Source organism: Bufo gargarizans, chromosome 9 (assembly GCF_014858855.1).
Source record: "Bufo gargarizans isolate SCDJY-AF-19 chromosome 9, ASM1485885v1, whole genome shotgun sequence".
NCBI lineage: Eukaryota > Metazoa > Chordata > Amphibia > Anura > Bufonidae > Bufo > Bufo gargarizans.
Window position 1 is genome coordinate 185874471 of NC_058088.1, and position 20265 is coordinate 185894735.

The window sequence follows — 20265 nt, forward strand, 5'->3', positions numbered from 1 at the left end:
GATCGTTCTTCAGTGATGGGGGGTCAGCGCCTACCGATGGCACCGGCTCAATTGTGAATACTCCTTTGGCACCAGGGAGACTGGTCCGGACGTGGTGCCAGTGTGAATGCCCTGGGTATTCCGCATCCCTCCCAGTGCACTGGGGACACATGTTCTCTTTCCTGCCTCTGAGATTCTTACGAACGGGAGGAACTGGATGGTCATATGAATTAAGCTATGTGACGGCAGCCACGGCCCTGGCGCTCACGTTTAATTTATAGCCCCCCACCCCATTGTCCCTATAGATTATAAGAGGTCTCCAGCTTGGGGATAACCTGCCGGCGGTACAGTGGCACTGAAGACACTGTGAGCCGTATACAGTAGTCACATATAATGAATGGGTGAAGTGTGTAAATCATAGTGAAATACGAGGGCTCCCGGAATAAAGGGCCGCCGTCTACACAGAATTATAGGGCCAGGGGCCTAGAAGATAATGGCCGCGCTGCCTGATTACAGGAACAATAAGAAGAGACGAGATCCGGGCACAGAAAGCTCTCGACTAATTATCTGGATGGCAGTCAGGATTTATAGCGAGACGTGATGAATTCGCTGTCCTTTCCCCCAGTCGAGGTGAAGGCCGATCTATAAAACGCGTCAGTTATAGTACGTGCCAAAGCCCTGAGTGCTCGCGACCAGATGTCTTCCTCTTCCTCCCCCGTCCTCTCGTATTACAGCCAGTGTCCATCTTTTCTGACGAGGACCCCGCGTTAACACCCCCCCCCCCCCCCCCAATTCCAATGCTTTCACCAATTCCCAATGTCAAGCCTGGATCCAGGACCACCATCAGATCTACAAGAGACTCTGAAACGAGTTGGGGTCTGCCATAATGGCAATGACCCCCAAATATACTCAGATGATGGGAGAACCATGTAGGCCTGGACGTGGCACGTGAAGATCGCAACACTGCAGGTAATGATGGTGAACGTATTGCAAATCCAGGTGGCGGGACCCCCATGATGGTTAAAATGGCTCAGTTGAGTGCTGTACCCACTGTTTCTGATTGGCTCTGCTCTCCTCAAAGTGGCGTACAGGCTTACAGAAAGTCCTGAGTACCGATCAGAAATTATGGGGCACAGCACCTACTAGAGCGTTTCTACCCCCTACATTTTAGCTAATGGTGCTGGTCTCCGAAACCAGATAATCAAAACCATCACTAAGCTATGTCAAACTTTATATATATTTTTTAAAATGCTGGGTACCATTTAAAGGACACTTGTCAGAAGGATCAACCCTATCCAAACGGGCATACTGTCTGGTAGTGTTGATCAAACAGATTAAAATGATACCCGTCTTGTCAAAATCGGTTGTGGCGTTCCCGAGAAAAATGACTTTTATTCTTCATACCAGTGATGGCTTCCGTGCACCTAGGGGCGGGGCCTAGCATTCTTCAGATCCTCCAGTGCTGGCCACACCCCTTGTAGCACTGCAGCCCTCACGTGCATAAAGAATTAAAAAAAAAATTTCTCAGGAACACCACAACCGATTTTCACAACTGAGGCATCGTTTTAATCAGCAGAATCAGTCCTACAAGACAGTAAGCCCTATTCAATAGGGTTAATCCTGCTGACAGCTGCCCTTTAAGTAATTATTAGTTAATTAGAAGGCGGCTGGTAACAACAATGAAATGAATAGCCCCCCCTTTAAGAATATCCCACAATCTCTCCCCACCAAGGTGGCCATCATCACGGCTATTCTTACCATTAAAGATGACCATGCATTCAGCCAGCAGCTCTTCCTCCCGACTCTCCCATACACATGCACATTAATTTCAATGGGGCGAGGAAAATAAAAGGTGCTGTCATACACCTGCAGCAGCCACTATATACTGCAATATGCCCAATCCTCAGGGTCCGTCATATTGCAGTACATACAAGTTGCTGCTGCAGGTGTATGAGAGTACTTTATTCTTCCCATACACATTAGACTGATGCCAGGTTCGGACGATGTGTACGGACCCCCTCACAGACCACCTTTTCCACCTCTACGTCTAACATGAGGCACTCACCTTTTTCAGCGTTCCAGCTCGGGTGCCCACGAAAACCACAGAATGCCCATGGTAGCTGTAAGCCGCCACGCTAGCCATGCCGTCCGCTTTATCCTCAAAGAGCGGAAGCCCCTCGATCACCTTCAGGCCACCGATGGGCTGGTTTAAGGCCAGGCCACAGAAGCCATCATGGATGGGTATAGGCTGGAAAACAAAAAGAAGTAGAGGTGTTACATCACACAGGCGCCTTGTGCCCGCCGCCAGTGGTAGGTATGTTGGGAGTTGTAGTTCCACACCGAGAACTGAATGAGCGATGCGTTACGGTCGGCGATCAATTCCTAGGGAGGACGCAGCTGTGAGCCAAGGTGACTCGTACCGCCGTGATTTACAGCCCGGCGTGCGTCATTCCCATTAAGCCTCACATTTTCCTAATGAACGCCGGGTTTTATAGGTGATACTTCTTCAGGTTTATAGAGCATTTATAGCTAAAAATCAAAAACATCTCTTATAAAAATCCTTCAGACGTCCTTTTAAGGAGCTTACAAATCTACTCAGCCATTTCTTAGTTAGATCTGTTTGTAGCCAAAAAAATTAAATAATAAAAGCTGGGAGACAGTCAGCAAGGCTGCCGCTCCAGCAGGGACTACTGCCCAGAACAGCGAGGACGCTAAGGCTCTGTTCACACTTCCAATGTATATAAAACCCTACAACGTATTCCACCGTCACCGAGGGCTCCCAAATGTCTACAGTGCAAGAACAGCACGCCCATGCACATACTATGGGTGGTGCATGAGAGTCCCGCGTGTCCCGACACCTTTCTATCATCACCCGCAGCGACGTTGTCAGCAATTTGTTCTACACCAGCTCTTCTGTGGGATCAGACCAGACCGGCTAGTCTTAAAGGGTTTTTTCTCATCTTGGACATTGGGGGCATAATCGCTAGGATATGCGCGCCCTTCATCACTTTGCAGGCTCCATTCTAAGGATAGGTGCGGGTCTCACCTCTGGGACCTTAGAGCGGAGCCCGCAAAGTGCACATGCACAGCCTATCAGACACTGGGGTCATATCCTAGATGGGTGAACCCCCTTAACATGCATCAATAAACTTCGGGCACCCAGACCCACTCACCGGCTGTCCGTCCTTGGGCCCCTTTTGGTACTAACTTCTGCATACTGGAAACCAGTCTGTTTTGGATCCGCAGTATGCATAGCAATCTCCACTAGTCAGATCCTTCCGCTTGCTCATTTTCCCGCTTCCAACATAACACCAAGAACTGACTGTTCACCTGCTATGTAATATATGCCATGCGGTGACATGCGCCATTGTCAATACATAACTTTAAAAATGTCTGCAACTTCCTGTCTCCGGTTACGATAGGAAGAGCAGCTCTGAAGCACAAACTTCTGCTCTGATCAATCCAAAACTGTGCAGAATAAGAAAAAGTGGAAGATTTTACATTCCTGCGAATTACGACGACTGACCCCAGTGCTAACACCTACCGTATATACTGGACCTATTATGGGGCTAATCACATTTAATTAGCGCACGGAGAACAGGTCGGAATCAGTCACAGAAGAGAACAATGGGGTGAGCTGAACGCTGCCAGACACCATAATGACCCCACAAGTTATGCTTCCTCCCGCCTCCGCGATCGGCACAATACAGAGCATGTGTCTTCTGCTGCGGGATGCCAGCCCAAAAGCCTGGCGTGCATCGAGAACTTGGGCTGTGGGATTGGCATGTCCTAAAGGGCATTGCGCCAAGAGGTAGAGATTCTGATGAATGGGCACGCGGATTACAATGGTGTTCTGAATACTTTACTATATAAGGGCTTTATAACACGGCAGATTACCCATAATTACGGAGCAGGGCCGGGGGGGGGTCTCTGGCGGGAATGAGCAGGAGGAAAGACCACGTCTGTATGCCCACCCACTTCACTGGAGGAAAGACCCACTGTGTGGAAACCACCCTGCATCTCCAGTGACCATGAACCCCAGTAATGTGCAGGAAAATGGAAAATATAAGCCAGGCTTCCCCGCCTTCTGGACTCCTAAGAACTAGGAAGAGCCTGCTTAAAGGGGTTATCCCATGACAGATGTACAAAATGAAAGCCAGACATATCAGTACATGTCAGTCTCTTTCTAACAAAGCTAGAACCAGCCCTGTACCTCACATGGATCCAGAGATCTCCCCATTCATTGCTCTGCTAGATTTATATTAATCTGGCAGCTCAGGGGCGTGTCCTTTTTTGATGCAGCTCAGGGGCGTGTCCTTTTTGCTGCAGCTCTCTCCCTATCACAGCTCAGGAGGCAGTTGAAGGATGAAACTGAGCATGTGCGGCCATCTCAGTGAAATAAGAAAAAAAAAAAAAAAAAAAAAAACACAGCAGGTGGCGCTATACAGATACATTGCATTGCATTGAATAACTCAGTGGCTATGCTAAATTTCAAATTACATGCAATTACAAAAGTATTCAGATTCAGGTGCTGGTTTATAAACTGTAGAATATTTTTCCTGGGACGACCCCTTTAATAGAAGTCACTGGGTCCTACTGGAACTCCTGCCTTTGGGTTCACTGGGTGTAGTTTGGTGGGCACGCCTGCGTCTAACTCACATAGATAGCTCTCTCTCAATTCCCTCCCATACACATGCATCCTCAGCCATCCATCTACAAAGGGAGAAGGCAATAAGCTGCTGTCAGAAGGTCATGGCGGTAGTGTATCTCATGAGAACAAAGGATCAGACATGTTGAAATCCACCACGCCCAATCCTTCCTACCCGCCAAGTGAATTGGGTTGAGGTGCAGCCTCAGCACAGCCACACGTACGGACAAGGGGCCTGCGGGTGGCGACGGCCGGGGGCCTGGGGGTGGCGACGGCCGGGGGCCTGCGGGTGGCGACGGCCGGGGGCCTGCGGGTGGCGACGGCCGGGGGCCTGCGGGTGGCGACGGCCGGGGGCCTGCGGGTGGCGACGGCCGGGGGCCTGCGGGTGGCGACGGCCGGGGGCCTGCGGGTGGCGACGGCCGGGGGCCTGCGGGTGGCGACGGCCGGGGGCCTGCGGGTGGCGACGGCCGGGGGCCTGCGGGTGGCGACGGCCGGGGGCCTGCAGGTTAGGGAATATTGTTCCAATCACAAGGCAATATAAAATTAACATTTTCCTTGCGACATTCAGGAATCCAGAAAAGCTGGGTGACAAGCCTGTAGGAGCTGTAAGGGCGGCCATGACTTCCCTGGTGAGTCTTCCCTATTTGAGGGGGAATCACTAGGATATGGCATCACTTAATGATCGGTCATGGTTCAACCCCTGGGACCCCTTGAGAATAAAGATGAAGCAGAGCTAGTTTAGCGCCGTTTCCCCTTTTTCCGGTACCCCACCTTTGCCGGGAACTGCAGTGCACCCCATTGACCTAAATGCTAGGAAACCTTAACCAGCGCTGCTGCCCCCCCCCCCCCTTCATTCTTCGGATAGGTGGGGATCCCAGAAGTCGGACCACCCTGATCATAAAGGAATGGTAATACCCCTTTAATGTCTCATAAAGAGAGGCTGACACGTAAGCGGTGATCTGCTTGGTACATATATACCGTTACATACATGCGGCCTGTCAGATTCGCAGGCAGCAGCTCTGCCACGTAGACCTCCTCATGGACAGGAATGTCACGTTTGCGGCCACTCACAAATAACAGGGTGTCGGAGCAATGCGCTCTTTCAAGTGGTATTCCAAGAAACCGCAGGCAATTATAGGGCCCAGCGCAGTCCGAAAAGATCTGCCAGGGGCGGATAAAGCTGGAAGGAGCGGCACACGTGAGCGCAGGCCCGAATGGAAAAGAAAATTGGGATGAAGAGATCCGGGAATCAGTCTGAGGCTCAGCGTCGCTCCTGGAAATAGCTGCGGCTTAATTACATTTACATAATGTGCGCTCTCTCCAGGACGCCCACTCCCGGGGCTCGCTCGCAGCCGGATGCCATCAGGTGGCAAAATAATTTGGATTGACACTGTCACTGAAAGGAGGGACCCTGTTGCCTTGAAAAAAACTACAACTCCCATCATTGATCATTTCTGGGAAAGCTAGGTGACAACACGGCCAGCTTTCCTAAAACCGTAAGTGGAAATCCTGTCTACCATTGCACCGCGTACTCATGGATGGTCCATTGTCCAAAAATTTAAAGGGCAACTTCATCCACTTCTGGTCATAGACATTAAATGGGCAAGTTAAAGGGGCTGTCTGGAGAAAGTCACCTTACTTATCCCTTCACTGGACCTCTCCTTCTTGGTCCCGCTTGACACGGAGAAAACAACAGTTAAGCCAATCAACCGCCACAGCCTCAATCAGCGATTGGCTACGCGGTCATCTCCGGTGCATTGGAAAGGGATCATTGAGGTGGATCTTTCCTACCAACCAGACAAATCTTTTAGTTGGGGGAACCTGACACTTTGGGCGAGACCAGCTGACCATCTACAGTGTATTGGGGTATCCAGATGTCGAGGAAAGAAAGATCAAGTATGTTGGATTTCAACGTGTCCGATCCCTTGTTCACCAGAAGCATCTGTGGGTGGCCTACTCCCTTCTACCCATTGAGAACATAAGAAAGCTCAACTGAGCCGAGCGTGCCTGTGTATGAGGAGGTCGGGAAAAACTGCTGTCGACATCTGGGTAAGAATTATGGCTACCTTAAAGGGCACCTGTCAGCAGGATCAGCCCTATTAAACCAGTCATACTCCCTGGTAGGACTGATCCTGCTGGTTAAAATGATACCTGTCTTGTAAAAATTGGTTGGGGCATTCCCAAGAAAAAAATACTTTTATTCTTTATGCAAGTGAGGGCTTCAGTGCACCAAGAGGAGGGGCTTAGCTTTCCAGTGCTGGCCACACCCCTCAGTGCACTGAAGCCTTCACTTGCATAAAGAATAAAAAAGTCTTTTTCTCAGGAACACTACAACCGATTTTCCCAAGACAGGTATCATTTTAACCAGCGAGATCAGCCCTACCAGGAAGAATGTCTGGTGTAATAGGGCTGATCCTGATGACAGGTGCCCTTTAAGTGTAGTTAAACACATCCCAACCACATGTATTTTAAAGATCATCATCAGATGTCGAGGATTCAACCTTTAAAACTTTTTATACATATGAGGAACCTATAGGAAACGAAGAAGGGCACGTGACCGAGGGAGGAGATCCATTGTGAGCACCACAGTACCGGACTACATGTGAGTCTCACTTCCAAATAGATTTGTGCACACACTGGCCGGCGCCGCGCAGGAAACGCTGGCTCCAATCCTATTAATCTTGTTTAAGTGGATGCAGCACTATTTGCCTTTCTCAGTTCCGAGCACTGAGTCCGTGACAAGCCAAAATCATACAAAGGAATTTAATTAGCTCGCGGATCACCTAACGGAGCAAGTCCCGCCATGGAAAAATCAATTTTTAATAATGTTATACATTAAGCAACAAATCTTCGCCTGTCCCTTTAACACTCCCTGGCGCTTTGCTTCATCGAAAGGCAGAGCGGAGAGATGGGCACGGGACCAGCCCTTCCTAACATGGAGACAAAACCCATCAGCTAAGATTTACGGGGACACTAGACAAGAAGGTACGACAACCCACCATGTTCTCCGGACCTCTTACCGAATTAATGCAGTTCAGCTCTTTATTAAGTAACCACGGCAGGGACAGCTTTCCTACTCCCCGGTAGCAGGACTGGATTCGCTCCTTGATGCTTTTGTTGATTTGGCTGAGGGTGAAGAGGCAGAGGACGGACTCGCGGGGAGGGTTGGATCGGTTCTTCTGACCTTGAGAGAAGACTGTGTAGAGGACATCTTCATCTTCTGGTATCCCTAGCTCTTGGGCTAGTTTTTGGCCAGGCCGGCTAAGATACGCGCTTTGGATGAGTCTATATTCTATCCCGTCCTTGGTGCATCCAATGGGAAACTCTACGTAAGAGTAAAACTCTGGGTCTTTGGAGCACATGCGGACAATCTTGGATGTAAAGAACTTTTCTCCAGTGGCGTCCAGTAGCGTTTGCTGCGTGTCCAGTTGTAGGGTCAAGAAATACACAAACCCACCGCTGACGAAGCCGTACACGTAGTAAATGTCAAAGGAGGGGTGCAGGGAAAGCGTGTCGGAAGGGACCTTGATCTGAGAAGACACAAACTCATCCTGGTACACCAGACGAAACATCTCCTCATTCTCCTCGTTCCTCAAGAGTTTGCGGCTGGAAAGGGTGGGAAAATACTCTGATTTACTGTCAATGGACGTTCCGATAAAAAGTTTACTCTGATTGGCATCCTGTTCTACAATGACTCCGGTCATGGAGTCGGGTTCTCTTGCCCCCGACAAATAGTGTTCCTTGCGGTGATGGGGCTCTCCCAACTTAAAGAGATTGTCCAACCTCAAAAACTGGCAAATCCCTTGCCACACACTGCCGCAGGCCACCACCCGATTACCCGTGTAGTCGATCAACAAGAGTCTATTGACGTTGTCCGAAGGGGACAGCTTGTGGGTGCAGTGACGCACAGAAGGTGGGGGGTAGCAGCTGGAGTTATCGTCAATCGGGCCAGTCAAGTGGGAGCGCAGGTCGGTCAGATTCTCCGACATCTTGTATATTCTGTTGACAGCACCGATGTAGACGTCACCCGTGTGCTTGTGCACGGCCAGATGAGTCAGAGATGTGTCCGACACGGTAAAGCTCGGCAACGGGGAGGTGGACGATCTTCTGACAGAAGAATACACTATGAGAAGGAAAGAAAGGTGAAAGCAACTGAACTGTTCCATGGCGTATCCTTATCGTGGAGGTCAGCTTCTTGGGCCACGATGCCAATATCCTAAGCGGCTTGTCCAGGTCCACATTCAGTAGATCATGTCTGGAAAAGAAAAAGGACAAGAGAGTTTAAGCAAGAATATCATAAAGGACCAACACACATACAACACAAAGGCATTTCATGAAGCCACGTCTACTGCACCCAAAAAGTCTCTCATGATCCCAATCTCTGGGACCAAAGTCCAATGCAGGAAGACGCCTTGGTCTAAGGTTTCCCACCACGGGTCTAATTGATGAAACCTTGATTCGAGCTCCTCATAATAAAGGCTTTGTTCACATTTTGACCTTACTTTATGCACAATATATTTTCATAGGTCCTATGCACCCAACGTATACAAAAAGATGGTCCTTTTGGACACAAGTTTCACCCGCCGAGCTCAAGAACATTAGTAGCTCACATGTCCTTTCAGGGAATGTTATACTTCAATCTATATCCAAGTGGATAGAGCACTATGAATGATCAGTAAGGGGGTTCCAGATTGAGAGATATCGCACCATGTCTCCAACAGGCGGTATATCCACCACCACTGCACTTATGTGGAGAATGGAGGTCCCAGTTTCAACGGCTTGGCTGCTTCTTAATTTCTATGGAAGTACATGGAGATTGCATCCACCTATTCATGCATTCTCCACCACACCAGGTGTGTCAGGGGACCCCTGTTCTCCACATCTTTGCTCCCATACTACTGTAGAAGAGGTCAAATCTGCTATTTCGGACTCTCAGAGAGCTGGGTGAGAAGGAACCATGCGGGAGCGAAGTGACTTTTTGCTTTGGGGCTAAATGCTGTCATACAGAGGAAGCCATACTTCATTACTAAGACTGAAGAATATACTTTTGGACCCTGCTTCTGAAGGCTAGGGGTTAAACCTCTTCCAGATCCCACAAATGTCGTCATCCCAGCACCGTATCAAATGTTCCTCTCTGCTCACTATAAGCGGTTTCCTAGCCTTGAAATTTGGAAATTGATATTTACTCTAGGTCACCCTCCTGCTGTGTGGATGGTCCTGACTTGGGGCGGGGACAGACTCCACGTCAGGAGGAGCCATCTTGTTTTGAAGACAACTTGACACTTCCACCCGCTGGTTCTGACTCCTGACCCCAAAACCGGTGTCTCTTTCACCCACACAGCTGGATTGAATTACAGAGAAGGAAATGCAAGGGCCGTATAGCTACGGACAAATTATACAGAATCCTAAAAAATAAACCAGAGGATCGGGGCATAGAGGTCTCGAGAACATTCCCATGAAGGTTTGGCTCTTATGATGACAATTTTGGCTTCTGGGAGGTGTCCAACACTGGGACGGAAGCATCGATGTGCGGTTATTACAAGAAGTTCCAGCTACCACATAAACTTGGGCTAGGTTTTCCGAGTATATGTGCAGTAGTTGCCTCATTTTTACTGGAATTATCATTCTTTTCCTACTGTGTTTAAAGGTGGGCTTGTGCTTACAACCAGAAGCCAACCGTAACAAGACGAGCTGCAGTGTAAAGCTTAAAGGGGCATCTGTCAGCAGATTTGTACCTATGACACTGGCTGACCTGTTACATGTGTTATAGCAAAGCATGCTGGGTTTCTAGTGCCCACCGACAGACACACAGGAGGGAGGGTGGGCGAGAAATGTCTGCCGTACATCAGACAGACATGATGTCAGAAAATGTCATTAGCTAAATTCGATTGTAAAACAAGTCTGGTCACAGCAACCCAGTTTGCAACCCGACAAGAAGGTCTCTGCTTATGGTCAAGGCTAAAGATGAAAATCTACACTAAAGGGTTTTTAAAAAATGTAGTTTAGAATTATAATTTTTTTTAGGCGATTTCTAGATAATGTCGTTAAGGAATAAGAGCATCAGCTGTCAGTCGTGGCTGCAAGCCAACAGCATCGCATAGGGACCGCACATATTACTCATCAATATAGTGCTGTGGTGGGTGGTACATCCAACAGCCACGCCCACAGTGACATCACCTAAATGCATGGGTAGCTGGACAATGCATCCCCGCAGGCGCGCTGATGTCACCTAAATACAGACTCATGTCCCTTAGTCACACTGTGAATCACGCCACCACTGTGCAGAATTATAAGTGGAAGGCATGTACCTAGGTCTTGATAACATCATTTAAGTTACAACAAAACAACTTAAAGGCTACCTGCCAGCAGGATCAACCCTATTAACCAAGGCATACTGTCTGTTGGGGCTGATCCTGCTGATTAAAATGATACCAGTCTTGTGAAAATCGGTTGTACAGTTCCTAAGAAAAAATACTTTTATTCTTAATGTAAATGAGGGCTTCATTGCACTAAGAGGCGGGGTCTAGCTTCCCAGTGTCGGCCACGCCCCTGTGTGCACTGAGGCCCAGATAGGTATAAGGAATAAAAGGCTTTTTTTCTTTGGAACGGCACAACCGATTTTCACAAGACAGATATCGTTTTAATCAGCAGAATTAACCCTGCCAGGCAGTATGCTTGGTTAAAAGAGTGGATTCTAAAGAGAAGCGTGCCTCGAAGATAAGCTGATCACAGGAAGTCCTAAATTTTGTAAACCAAAGTGATCAGCTGCCATTTGTGGAAGAAACCCAATATTAAAAGCTGTCAATTTCTCTGCAGCGCCACTACAGGGGAAATGAAGCATTACATAGTTCACACTGAAATTACTATATAGACCAGTTTAGGGCTCCAAAGAGGGGCGCTCTTTATGGTCACCATCTAATGTGGCTTATAGATGGGAAGTCCGGAATGGAGGGATGCCTTCTAATATTATTTGCGCAACTACTCTTTAAGCTACGAAGTCTAGAATGATACTACCACTTTGCCATAAAAGGACCGACATGTGCACTACTGCTCCATTCAGAGAGAGGAGCCTCGTTTCTCAGGGACTGCTGGGGGTCCTGCTTCAAGCATTGCTCAGTCCAGATTTCAAGTGTCACCCTAACGTGGCGGACATTATAAAGGGTAGAGGGGGTGGTCACCAAGCTTTACTTATAGGTCTGAATTTTCAGGAGCGGTCTCTAATTTTCAGAGACCATTCCAGCAAATTCAGGATGTTCCAGGTCCAAAATGGGCACTCCCAATGTGGGTATAGCCAAGTCATTGCCTTGGCAGGGCTTGAGTTCCCCGAATTTACCAACAACCAGTACCAACTACTTGCAGAAGGACGTGTTAGAGGAAAACAATCTCCCTTAAAGGGTGAAAAAACATCATCCTTAAAGGGCTTTTCATCCTGGATATCACCGCAGGAAACCTCCCAGGCATATGCTAAATGGACCCATAGGCCTCCATCATGGGTGGGTATAACTGATGGACAATAATCAAAGGAGTCCATTAAACACATACGTCCGAGGTTTTCATCTAGACATCTCCAAAAAGAGCCTTAGGGGAAGTCTAGTCAAAATGGTCTTCTCAGTAGATGAAGACGGTGAAGTGTATAATCTCGGACCACCACAGGTGTCCACTACAAGCTCAGACCCCTTTGGCACCAGTCATACAAAAGAATATTGTGTCAGATTTCTTGTAATAGGTTAAAAAAGGTAGAGGTAAAGATTATTTTGACTGGATCTCCCCTAAACGAACTCCTGGCATGTTCAGGAATGGCCGGGGCCATATTTTGTATGTGTAAAGTGATGGATTTTGAAGTATTTGACGGCCAGGAATGTGGAGGAGAGCCTGACAGCACCGGCACATTCCTCCATATAGTGAATTCCACACGCCAGGTGCTGCTCGGTCGTAACACGGAGATGAGCGTACCAGAGGAGACACCAGTGTTCTAGGGGCAGTTTATGAGGTATTTACAAGTGAGGAAAGAGTTATGGAGGAGAAAGTGTAGACTCCATGGAGCCGGGGAAGAGCAAAAGGGACATGTCCTTCACCAACATGTCAAGCAGGGTGGGCAGAGTCCTACCACCATGCTTTGACATAAGCAGATCTCCTCACATCAATATAGAGGTCCTGAGATAGGAGGAGCTGTCTGGTGGCGTCCTCACACTAGAGAAGAAAAGAAAGTCCCCAACAAACCAGCTCCTGGACCTCTGTGCGAGGTTAACCTGAACTTTCTCATTTGGAGGAGGCACACGGTGAAGAATTCTAACCGGCCATTATAACAGGGCGTGAGGTGGTTTCCTCTTTGTCTGTCCACACGTTGACCCAATGTTCAACCTTTACTGCTTCTGCTTTTTCCATTCAGGCCGTGACATGAGTGAAGACCCTCATCCTGCAAGCCACCCCCACCCAGGGCCCATCAGCCGATACCAGATCCCAAATGGCAGGAATGAGTTAATCAGCCCGGTAACATTATACCCTTCCTCCTTACTACAATGGAGAAAAATGTTAGATCTGCGGCGAGAAGCTGCAGACACACGGAGGTGGACTGGGAACAGCAGACGGGAGACTGGTTTAATTAGAAGCCATGGTGACTAACCGCAGGCCTCTCCGTGACCACCCCTCACACACACACACACACACACTAGAGGCAGCCATTTTGGCAACCAGGTAAACCATGCCCAGCAATACCGGTCATGGGGGGCAGGGACGCCATAACGCTGGTAGTGTAGAAAACATCCCTGCCCCCCATGGTTACTACCCTGGGACCAGCCATACATACTTTACATTTCTGTGTCCCTTTAATTCCTGGAGTAACAAAGCGATGTGCAGGAAACTGCTCCGGCAGTACATCATACAGCAGCGCTGGAGGGGTGATCTAGGATGCGGTAAAGAATGCCCCACAAGGCCGGTGAGGAGCATACAAAAACACACAATTATTTAATGGCTGCCAGCTTTGTCAGGTCCCCACAAAAAACCTGCAGGCCAACAAGCAAAAATGGCACCTACGGGACACAGGCGGAGATGAAAACCACAGTCTTTTGGAGGAAATATGGTTGACATAATAAAGGTCGTGCAGAAAACATACCTGCCCCCCATGACTACTACTCCGGGTCCTTCCATGCAGACTAGTTTCCATGGCCATTTAGACCCTGGAATGCCAGAGTGTTTTCTGCAAATGGGTCGGGCAGTGCATCACACAGGAGCGCTGGCAGGGTGATATAGGATGCGGTAAAGTGTGCCCTACACTGGTGAGGAGCATACAAAAACACATCACTAATGACTGCCGACTTTGTAGGTCCCCATGAAAAACTTACAGACCAACAAGCAAAAATGGTACCTTCAGGGCACGGCTGCCTGTGGGGAAGAGGAGACGAGAACCACAGTCTTTTTGCCATAACACAGGTAGTGCAGAAAACATCCCTGCCCCCCATGATTACTACACCAGGTCCATCCACGCACACTGATTTTTTTTGTGGCCATTTAAACCCACGGAATGGCAGAGCATGTGTTGGAAACAGCTCCGGCAGTGCATCATATAGGAGCGCTGTCAGTGTGATGCGGTAAAGCATACCCTGCAACACCGGTGAGGAGCATTTGAAAATGCACTGAATTATTTAATGTCTGCCGTCTTTGAAGGTTTCCACGAAAAACAACAGACACACAAATAAAAATCTCACCTATGGGGCGCGCCTGCCTGTAAAGGCCGAGGAGAGCAGCCGTAATACAAGCAGTGCAGAAAATGTCCCTGCCCCCCATGACCACTACTCCGGGTCCATCCATGCAGACTTTTAGCTTCCATGTCCCTTTAATTCCTGGAATAGAAGGGCAACGTCTCCCGGCAGTACATCATATAGGAGCGCCGGCAGGGTGATATAGGATGCTGTTCTCATATTCCCGGGTGACACGCGCTATAATAAAACATTTATTGCCAGCTCCTCCTATCGATCCTCAGGGCTGAGACTAAATCAGTCACAGGTTTCTCCGACTGATGGCGGTGACTTTATTACCCGGGAATAATCCCCGGCGAGCTGGCGACAGCTGTCCGGTAATATGTAATTTCTTATCCATCATCCAGTGGCTGACCGACGCTGCCCGTCATACAGGACAAGCCATATACACACGTATATGGGGGGGGAGCTGTCATACGCGTCACTGCAGAGGTGTAATGCTAGTACACGTGACCGTCACTTCCCTGCCGCCAGCCATAGTCAGCCTCCGCCATCTTGGTGCGGACGTAGTAGTCGTCCAACATAAAACATATGAAAACTTTTTTTTTAGTTATGTGCATTTTTTGTGGCTTTTTATTTTACAAACAGTATTTTTCAGCACGTGTGCATGCTCCGATTTGCACAAAATACCATGGAAGAAAAAACCACTAAGAACCACAAACATCTGGGCACGACATTTTTTCTAAAACTGTCAACAAAAATGGCAGTTTTTGCCCAAAAATTTGAAAAATTCCATGTTTTAAGGGGGAAAACTATCAGGGGCGCCTCGGCTCATCCCATATGTACATGTGCATTATTCTGACAGGTGCATGACTGTGTGCATGCTATGGACTGCAGGCCTCTCCGCACTGATGATATCGCTGCCTCCATCCCATAATAGCACAGTGATGTCATCACCCTGGTTCCCCACTCCCCCTCCAGTCGCCATGACAACCCCGCCTCAATCCGCTGTAAGGTTTCTCTCTCTAATTGGCAAGTGAATCTGGGGAGGGGGCATCCAAATAGCTCTCTGCACTGTATGTGGAGACCCCTGCACACAATCCCTCCTATTCCAAAGCCCTGCACGCCTCTATGTGCACAGACCCCCCCCCCGGCTTCTATTACAGCCCATACACCCCCCAAACCCCCCCCCCCCCGTGCATCCTTTTCATACAGTGCATTAGAGGCCGCGGCCGCCCATTATTGTACGCCCTGGACACACATGGAGCATGCACATACATTTACTATACTAATCCCCTCAGTGCCCCCCTCTGCAAAGAATTCCTGCGCGCTCCTGCGGACGGCTATTATCCCATTATGGATCATTTCTGCCATTTCCGTGCAGGCGCCGGGCTTCACCCCTATAATATCCGCGATTCCAGGACTTGATCACTGTCATGTCTCCCAGTTCTGGAATGCCAGACGAAAGCCATTTCAGGGGGTGTTCATCAGTAGCCGAAATATTCAGCGCAACCAATCTCAGTGTATATACTGGAGCAAACTCTAGCAGCTTTGGATGCATTGGCCCTTGGGGCACCTGAATGGGGCCAATCCCCTAGGCTGGGTCCATCAGTACCCGATGGAGAAGCCACACTTGGCCTGTGGACCTCTAAACGTTGCACAACCCCCAAGCAAGCCCTAACAGCCTGTTGAGAGTTGTACTTTTTCTAAATTTCTCTACTTGGAAAGACCCTCAATCTGTAGACGTCTAGTAGATGGCCATGGGCTACAACCTCTCACGCTGCAAAACTACAACTCCCACCCTGCTGTACAACAGCCATGAGTATGTGGCTCTCCAGGTGTAGCAAAACTACAACAAGTCCTACCGTACCCTAATAGATAGTAGGCTGTCCAGGCATGCTGAGAGTTGTAGTTTTGCAACAGCTAGAGGGTGGCAGGTTGAGCATCCCTGGTCTACAAAAACAAATCATCCATCTGTGGCTCTCCAGCTACAGCAAAACTACAACTCCCACTATGCAATGCAACAGACTCGAATATAAGGCTCTCCAGGTGTAGCAAAATTACAACTCTCACCATGCCCTGCTCTACAACAGCGATCACCCAACTGTCGTCCTCCAGCTGCTGCAAAACTACAACTCCCACCATGCCATACAACAATGAAGTCAAATATGTGGCTTTCCAGGTGTAGCAAAACTACAACTCTCACCATGCCTTGAGAGCTAAAAGCTTAATGGCAATGGTCACCCCTCTGTGGCTCTCCTGCTATTGCAAAACTGCAACTCCCACCATGCACTGGGAGTTGTAATCCTGCAACAGCTGAGGAACCAGCCATTGGAGGGCGATGCTGTAGGGCACGAATGCAAAAACCAAAATGGACCCCCCCCCCTCCCCGCCATGTCAATTAAGCCGTGTTGTCCAGTGCGAGAAGATTCCTGCACCTAAACTTGGCCTTCAGCGTCTCGCTGGGGGTGGCCTCATTTGTATTTGTCACCACATGTCCCCGTTAATGACGTCCAGTTGCTATTCAGCCATTACCCCCAGTCCTGCCGCCCCCCCTTCTCCGGCTCGGCCGTGCCGCTAAATCTGGCATCCTCTGAAAGCCTCTTTCAGGACTTGTCAATAAAAGTGATGTCTGCCCAACAGACTCTGTCCCAACACATGAGGAGCAAGAAAAAGGCTTCGGAGGCCTTGTCTGCGCCTCTCGCCCTGTGAGGTCAGAATGGACCCATCAGTCCCTCGTCGAAGCTGCAAAAAAGTGTTCGCCTTAGTGACTGCGAGCTAAAAAAACAAGGCTTTCATCCCGTCTGGAGCCAGGTTCGTCTTCGTGCTGCTGGAATTCCTGCTAAGCACAATAACCATGGTCCTGGGAGAAGGACTGATAGCAGAGGTACTGAAATTCTGCCATTGCTTCGAGTTGATGAAAATTAGCTTCTCCTCCAGAAGGTGGTCAATGTTCAATCCACAGGATAGGTCTGAATGCTGGGGGTCCCACTGAACGCGACCACTCTGTTTGGTGGTCAAGCATGCCCGAGTCTATAGGACTGATGTTCAGGACCTATCATTCTCGTGATCGATGGGGGTCCCAGCGTTCGGCCCGCAGTAACCGTAAAGAGAAGCCTTTGACCTTCCTTTTCGAAGCTGACGGGCGTCTCTTCTTTATGGAGGAGTCTGGCTTGGCTCGTCACGTTTCAAGGCTCTTTAACAGGTCAGACATGGACTTACAGGGCAGCTACCTATAGGTGGCACTGTGGAGACCGTTTTCTTCCTTCTAGAGGAGAGCTAATTTGCATATTTTCCCAGGGTGCACTGCCTTTAAGTCTCAACTTGTGGTCTCCATAAGAAGAACCAGTAGCCTGCAAAATGTTCCAGGAGATGCGAGACAAAGCAGTCGCCATTGGCTGGAAATGGCGGATAACAGTGAGCAACAGATTGCTTTTAGGGCCTCATGCGCGGTCCATATTTTTTGCAGTCCCACAGAAAACATGACAAAAAAAAAAAAAACGGACAAAAACTAGAGTCAGGAGCACTGAGACCTAAGGCAGATGAAGATAGGCCAGGCGTCCCTTTACTAGGATATTAGAAAGTCCAGCCACTTCGTAAATCTGCTTTTTCAGCACTATATGGCGGTATTAAAATACAATTTTACAAAGGCTCCCATAGTAATTCCAGTGTCTATTGTACACGGGGTGGAAATAAAGCCCCGCCATGTCCTCACAGCCATCGTGAAGGCCGCCCTCCCAAGTAGCAGCACAGTTGGGACCTCTCACCTTGGACCCTGCCCCCACGTTCACCTTGCATCTGGTATGAATGAAGGCGGCGCGGGGGGGGGGGGGGGGTTTGGGGGTCTCTCTGCTGTTCTCCGAGCCCCGCTAAAAACTGTACCGACACGGGGTAATAGTTAAATGGAAGTCAACGGGGAGTCTGCACTCAGGTTGGCAGCGTTCCCGGTTTGCCAGCTCCAACCTTGGTCTGGCTTCATGAGACCTATCTCCAGCTCCGGAGCCAAGACAAACGCTCGGCTCCCAGAAAACCTGATCCCGGGACTTTTCACGAGCCATTATATATTAGTCTAATTTTATATTTCACAAGTTAATTGGGGCAGAAGGCAGAATGGGCGCCCCCGGGGTCCTAGCCCCGACTCCAGCTCCTGTAGTCTAAAAGGCATGGACATGAGACGGCTACGGTTGTATACAACCAAAGGAATTTTGCTTAACCTTTCCTGTGGGGGTCCCCATACAGACTCCACCCATAACGGGGGGGGTTCTCACCAACCCTCTAGATCAGGGACGCATCGACACCTCTCCTATTAATTATTGTGCCTTGCATTGTTGCAAAGAGTTTTCAACACGCTGTAAAGCAAACTGTTAGACGTCCATATATGGTCACACATGTCAGCTGCTTTCCAACCTGTTGCAAACCAGTGTCCTTTTGTCCTCCGTCGGGCCAGTAAGACTAGTACAAGAAACACGTACCGCTCAGTATACATTATTTTTTTTGCAATGGGACCCTAGGGATGACGTATCATACCATATGACAATACAGCGGGATATATCGGAGGCCTCCATCGAGGTTACACATCAGCAGCGTTCTCAAGTAGGTCCATTATTGTGGTGTGAACAGGACCTAAGCTTCCAGCACCGACTTCTGTTCCTTACAGCGTAGTATTCTATGGTTCATACAGGTAATACATGGTCATGCGGAGCCCTCTTGGGCCGTTTGCAGGGGGTCCCCCACAATGGTAAACTCGCCACAGGGAATAGACACCCAGACCACAAAATTGGTCGGGCCCCGCAAGTGTATGATATGCAATGGAGATAAAACTGGCGCCGTGCATTGCTTACACCGCAGGCGGTTCTTGCACCCCGACCTCCTTCTGCAACCCCTCTCCGTCATTGCCACCTTCACGTCCCATTACTAATGCGCTTTTTACGAACGAACATTCACCTCGTCCCCGCCGAACCATCAATACACAGTAATTACAAAGGTCAGCAGCGATCGCTAATTAAGAGGGTCACGTAGTGTTAAATGTATGATTACAGGCTGTCTCCAGGTCTGCTGCAAAGACACGAGTCTATGGGTCAGATTTGCAGGAATATCATTTAAAGGGGTATTCCCATTTCATACTGGAAGGATATGCCATCACTTTATAACATATGGAGGTCCACCGAATGAAGGGGCCTTGGTGCTGTAGGTGCTGCAATACCATACTAGTGACGTTAATAGGGCCAGCTGCAGTTCCCAGCACGGCCAGGGGTCTGGGGGCGCTGCTGTGGAGTGAGAAAGCATCCTTGCACTTCAGCCCTTTCATTCTCAGGATCAATGGGGGCCCCAGGGGTCAGAATCCCATCAATCATAACTAATCCTAGTGATACGCCATCACTATGAGATCGGAATAGCCCATTAAAAGTGAGTGTGTCAGCAGTTTTGACCATGCTAAACTGCTGACAGCACCAGGTGGGTCTAGGGAGAAGAGCTTTTGTTATCAGGAGTAGTGTGAATATGAAGTTTTATTCTGTCAGTTTCTGCTCCTGTAAGAGCCCAGGAGGCGGAGCGTCACTGTGAGGGGCTATGTGCACTGAGCTACTTCAACGCTCCTCCCCTAAGCCCAGAATGACAGCTGTAGTGGTCTTCTGATTGGATGAGATAAGCTGTCACATAGAGCAGAGGGGAGGGGCTAGTGAAGCAGCTCAATATCAAGGGAATTTCACAGTGAAGCTCCGCCTACTGGGCACTTGCAGCACCAGAATCTGGCAGAATAAAACTACATATTCACACCACTCCTGACAAAAACGTCAAAATATGTTAGTCCTGCTCCCCGCTGCCATGACCTAGTGCTAGGCAAAACTGCTGACAGACTCCCTTTAAGACCATTAAATACACACGTGATATACACTTTGTCTTGCGTGGCTGCACGACTAGACGGTTTTGTGAATCAGGACATTG

At 49.0% G+C, this 20265-nt stretch overlaps 1 protein-coding gene across 1 annotated transcript in view; it reads right to left on the bottom strand.

The window, feature by feature from the left end:
* PLXNA3 (plexin A3) overlaps positions 1–20265 on the bottom strand; it is a 72176-nt gene that overhangs the window by 44384 nt on the left and 7527 nt on the right. Inside the window, exons 2-3 of the mRNA XM_044269077.1 lie at positions 7648–8882; positions 2045–2227 (exon numbers count right to left, since the gene is read on the bottom strand). Coding sequence (XP_044125012.1) covers positions 2045–2227; positions 7648–8793 — 1329 coding nt within the window. The 5' untranslated portion in view covers positions 8794–8882. The remainder of the gene's footprint in view (positions 1–2044; positions 2228–7647; positions 8883–20265) is intronic.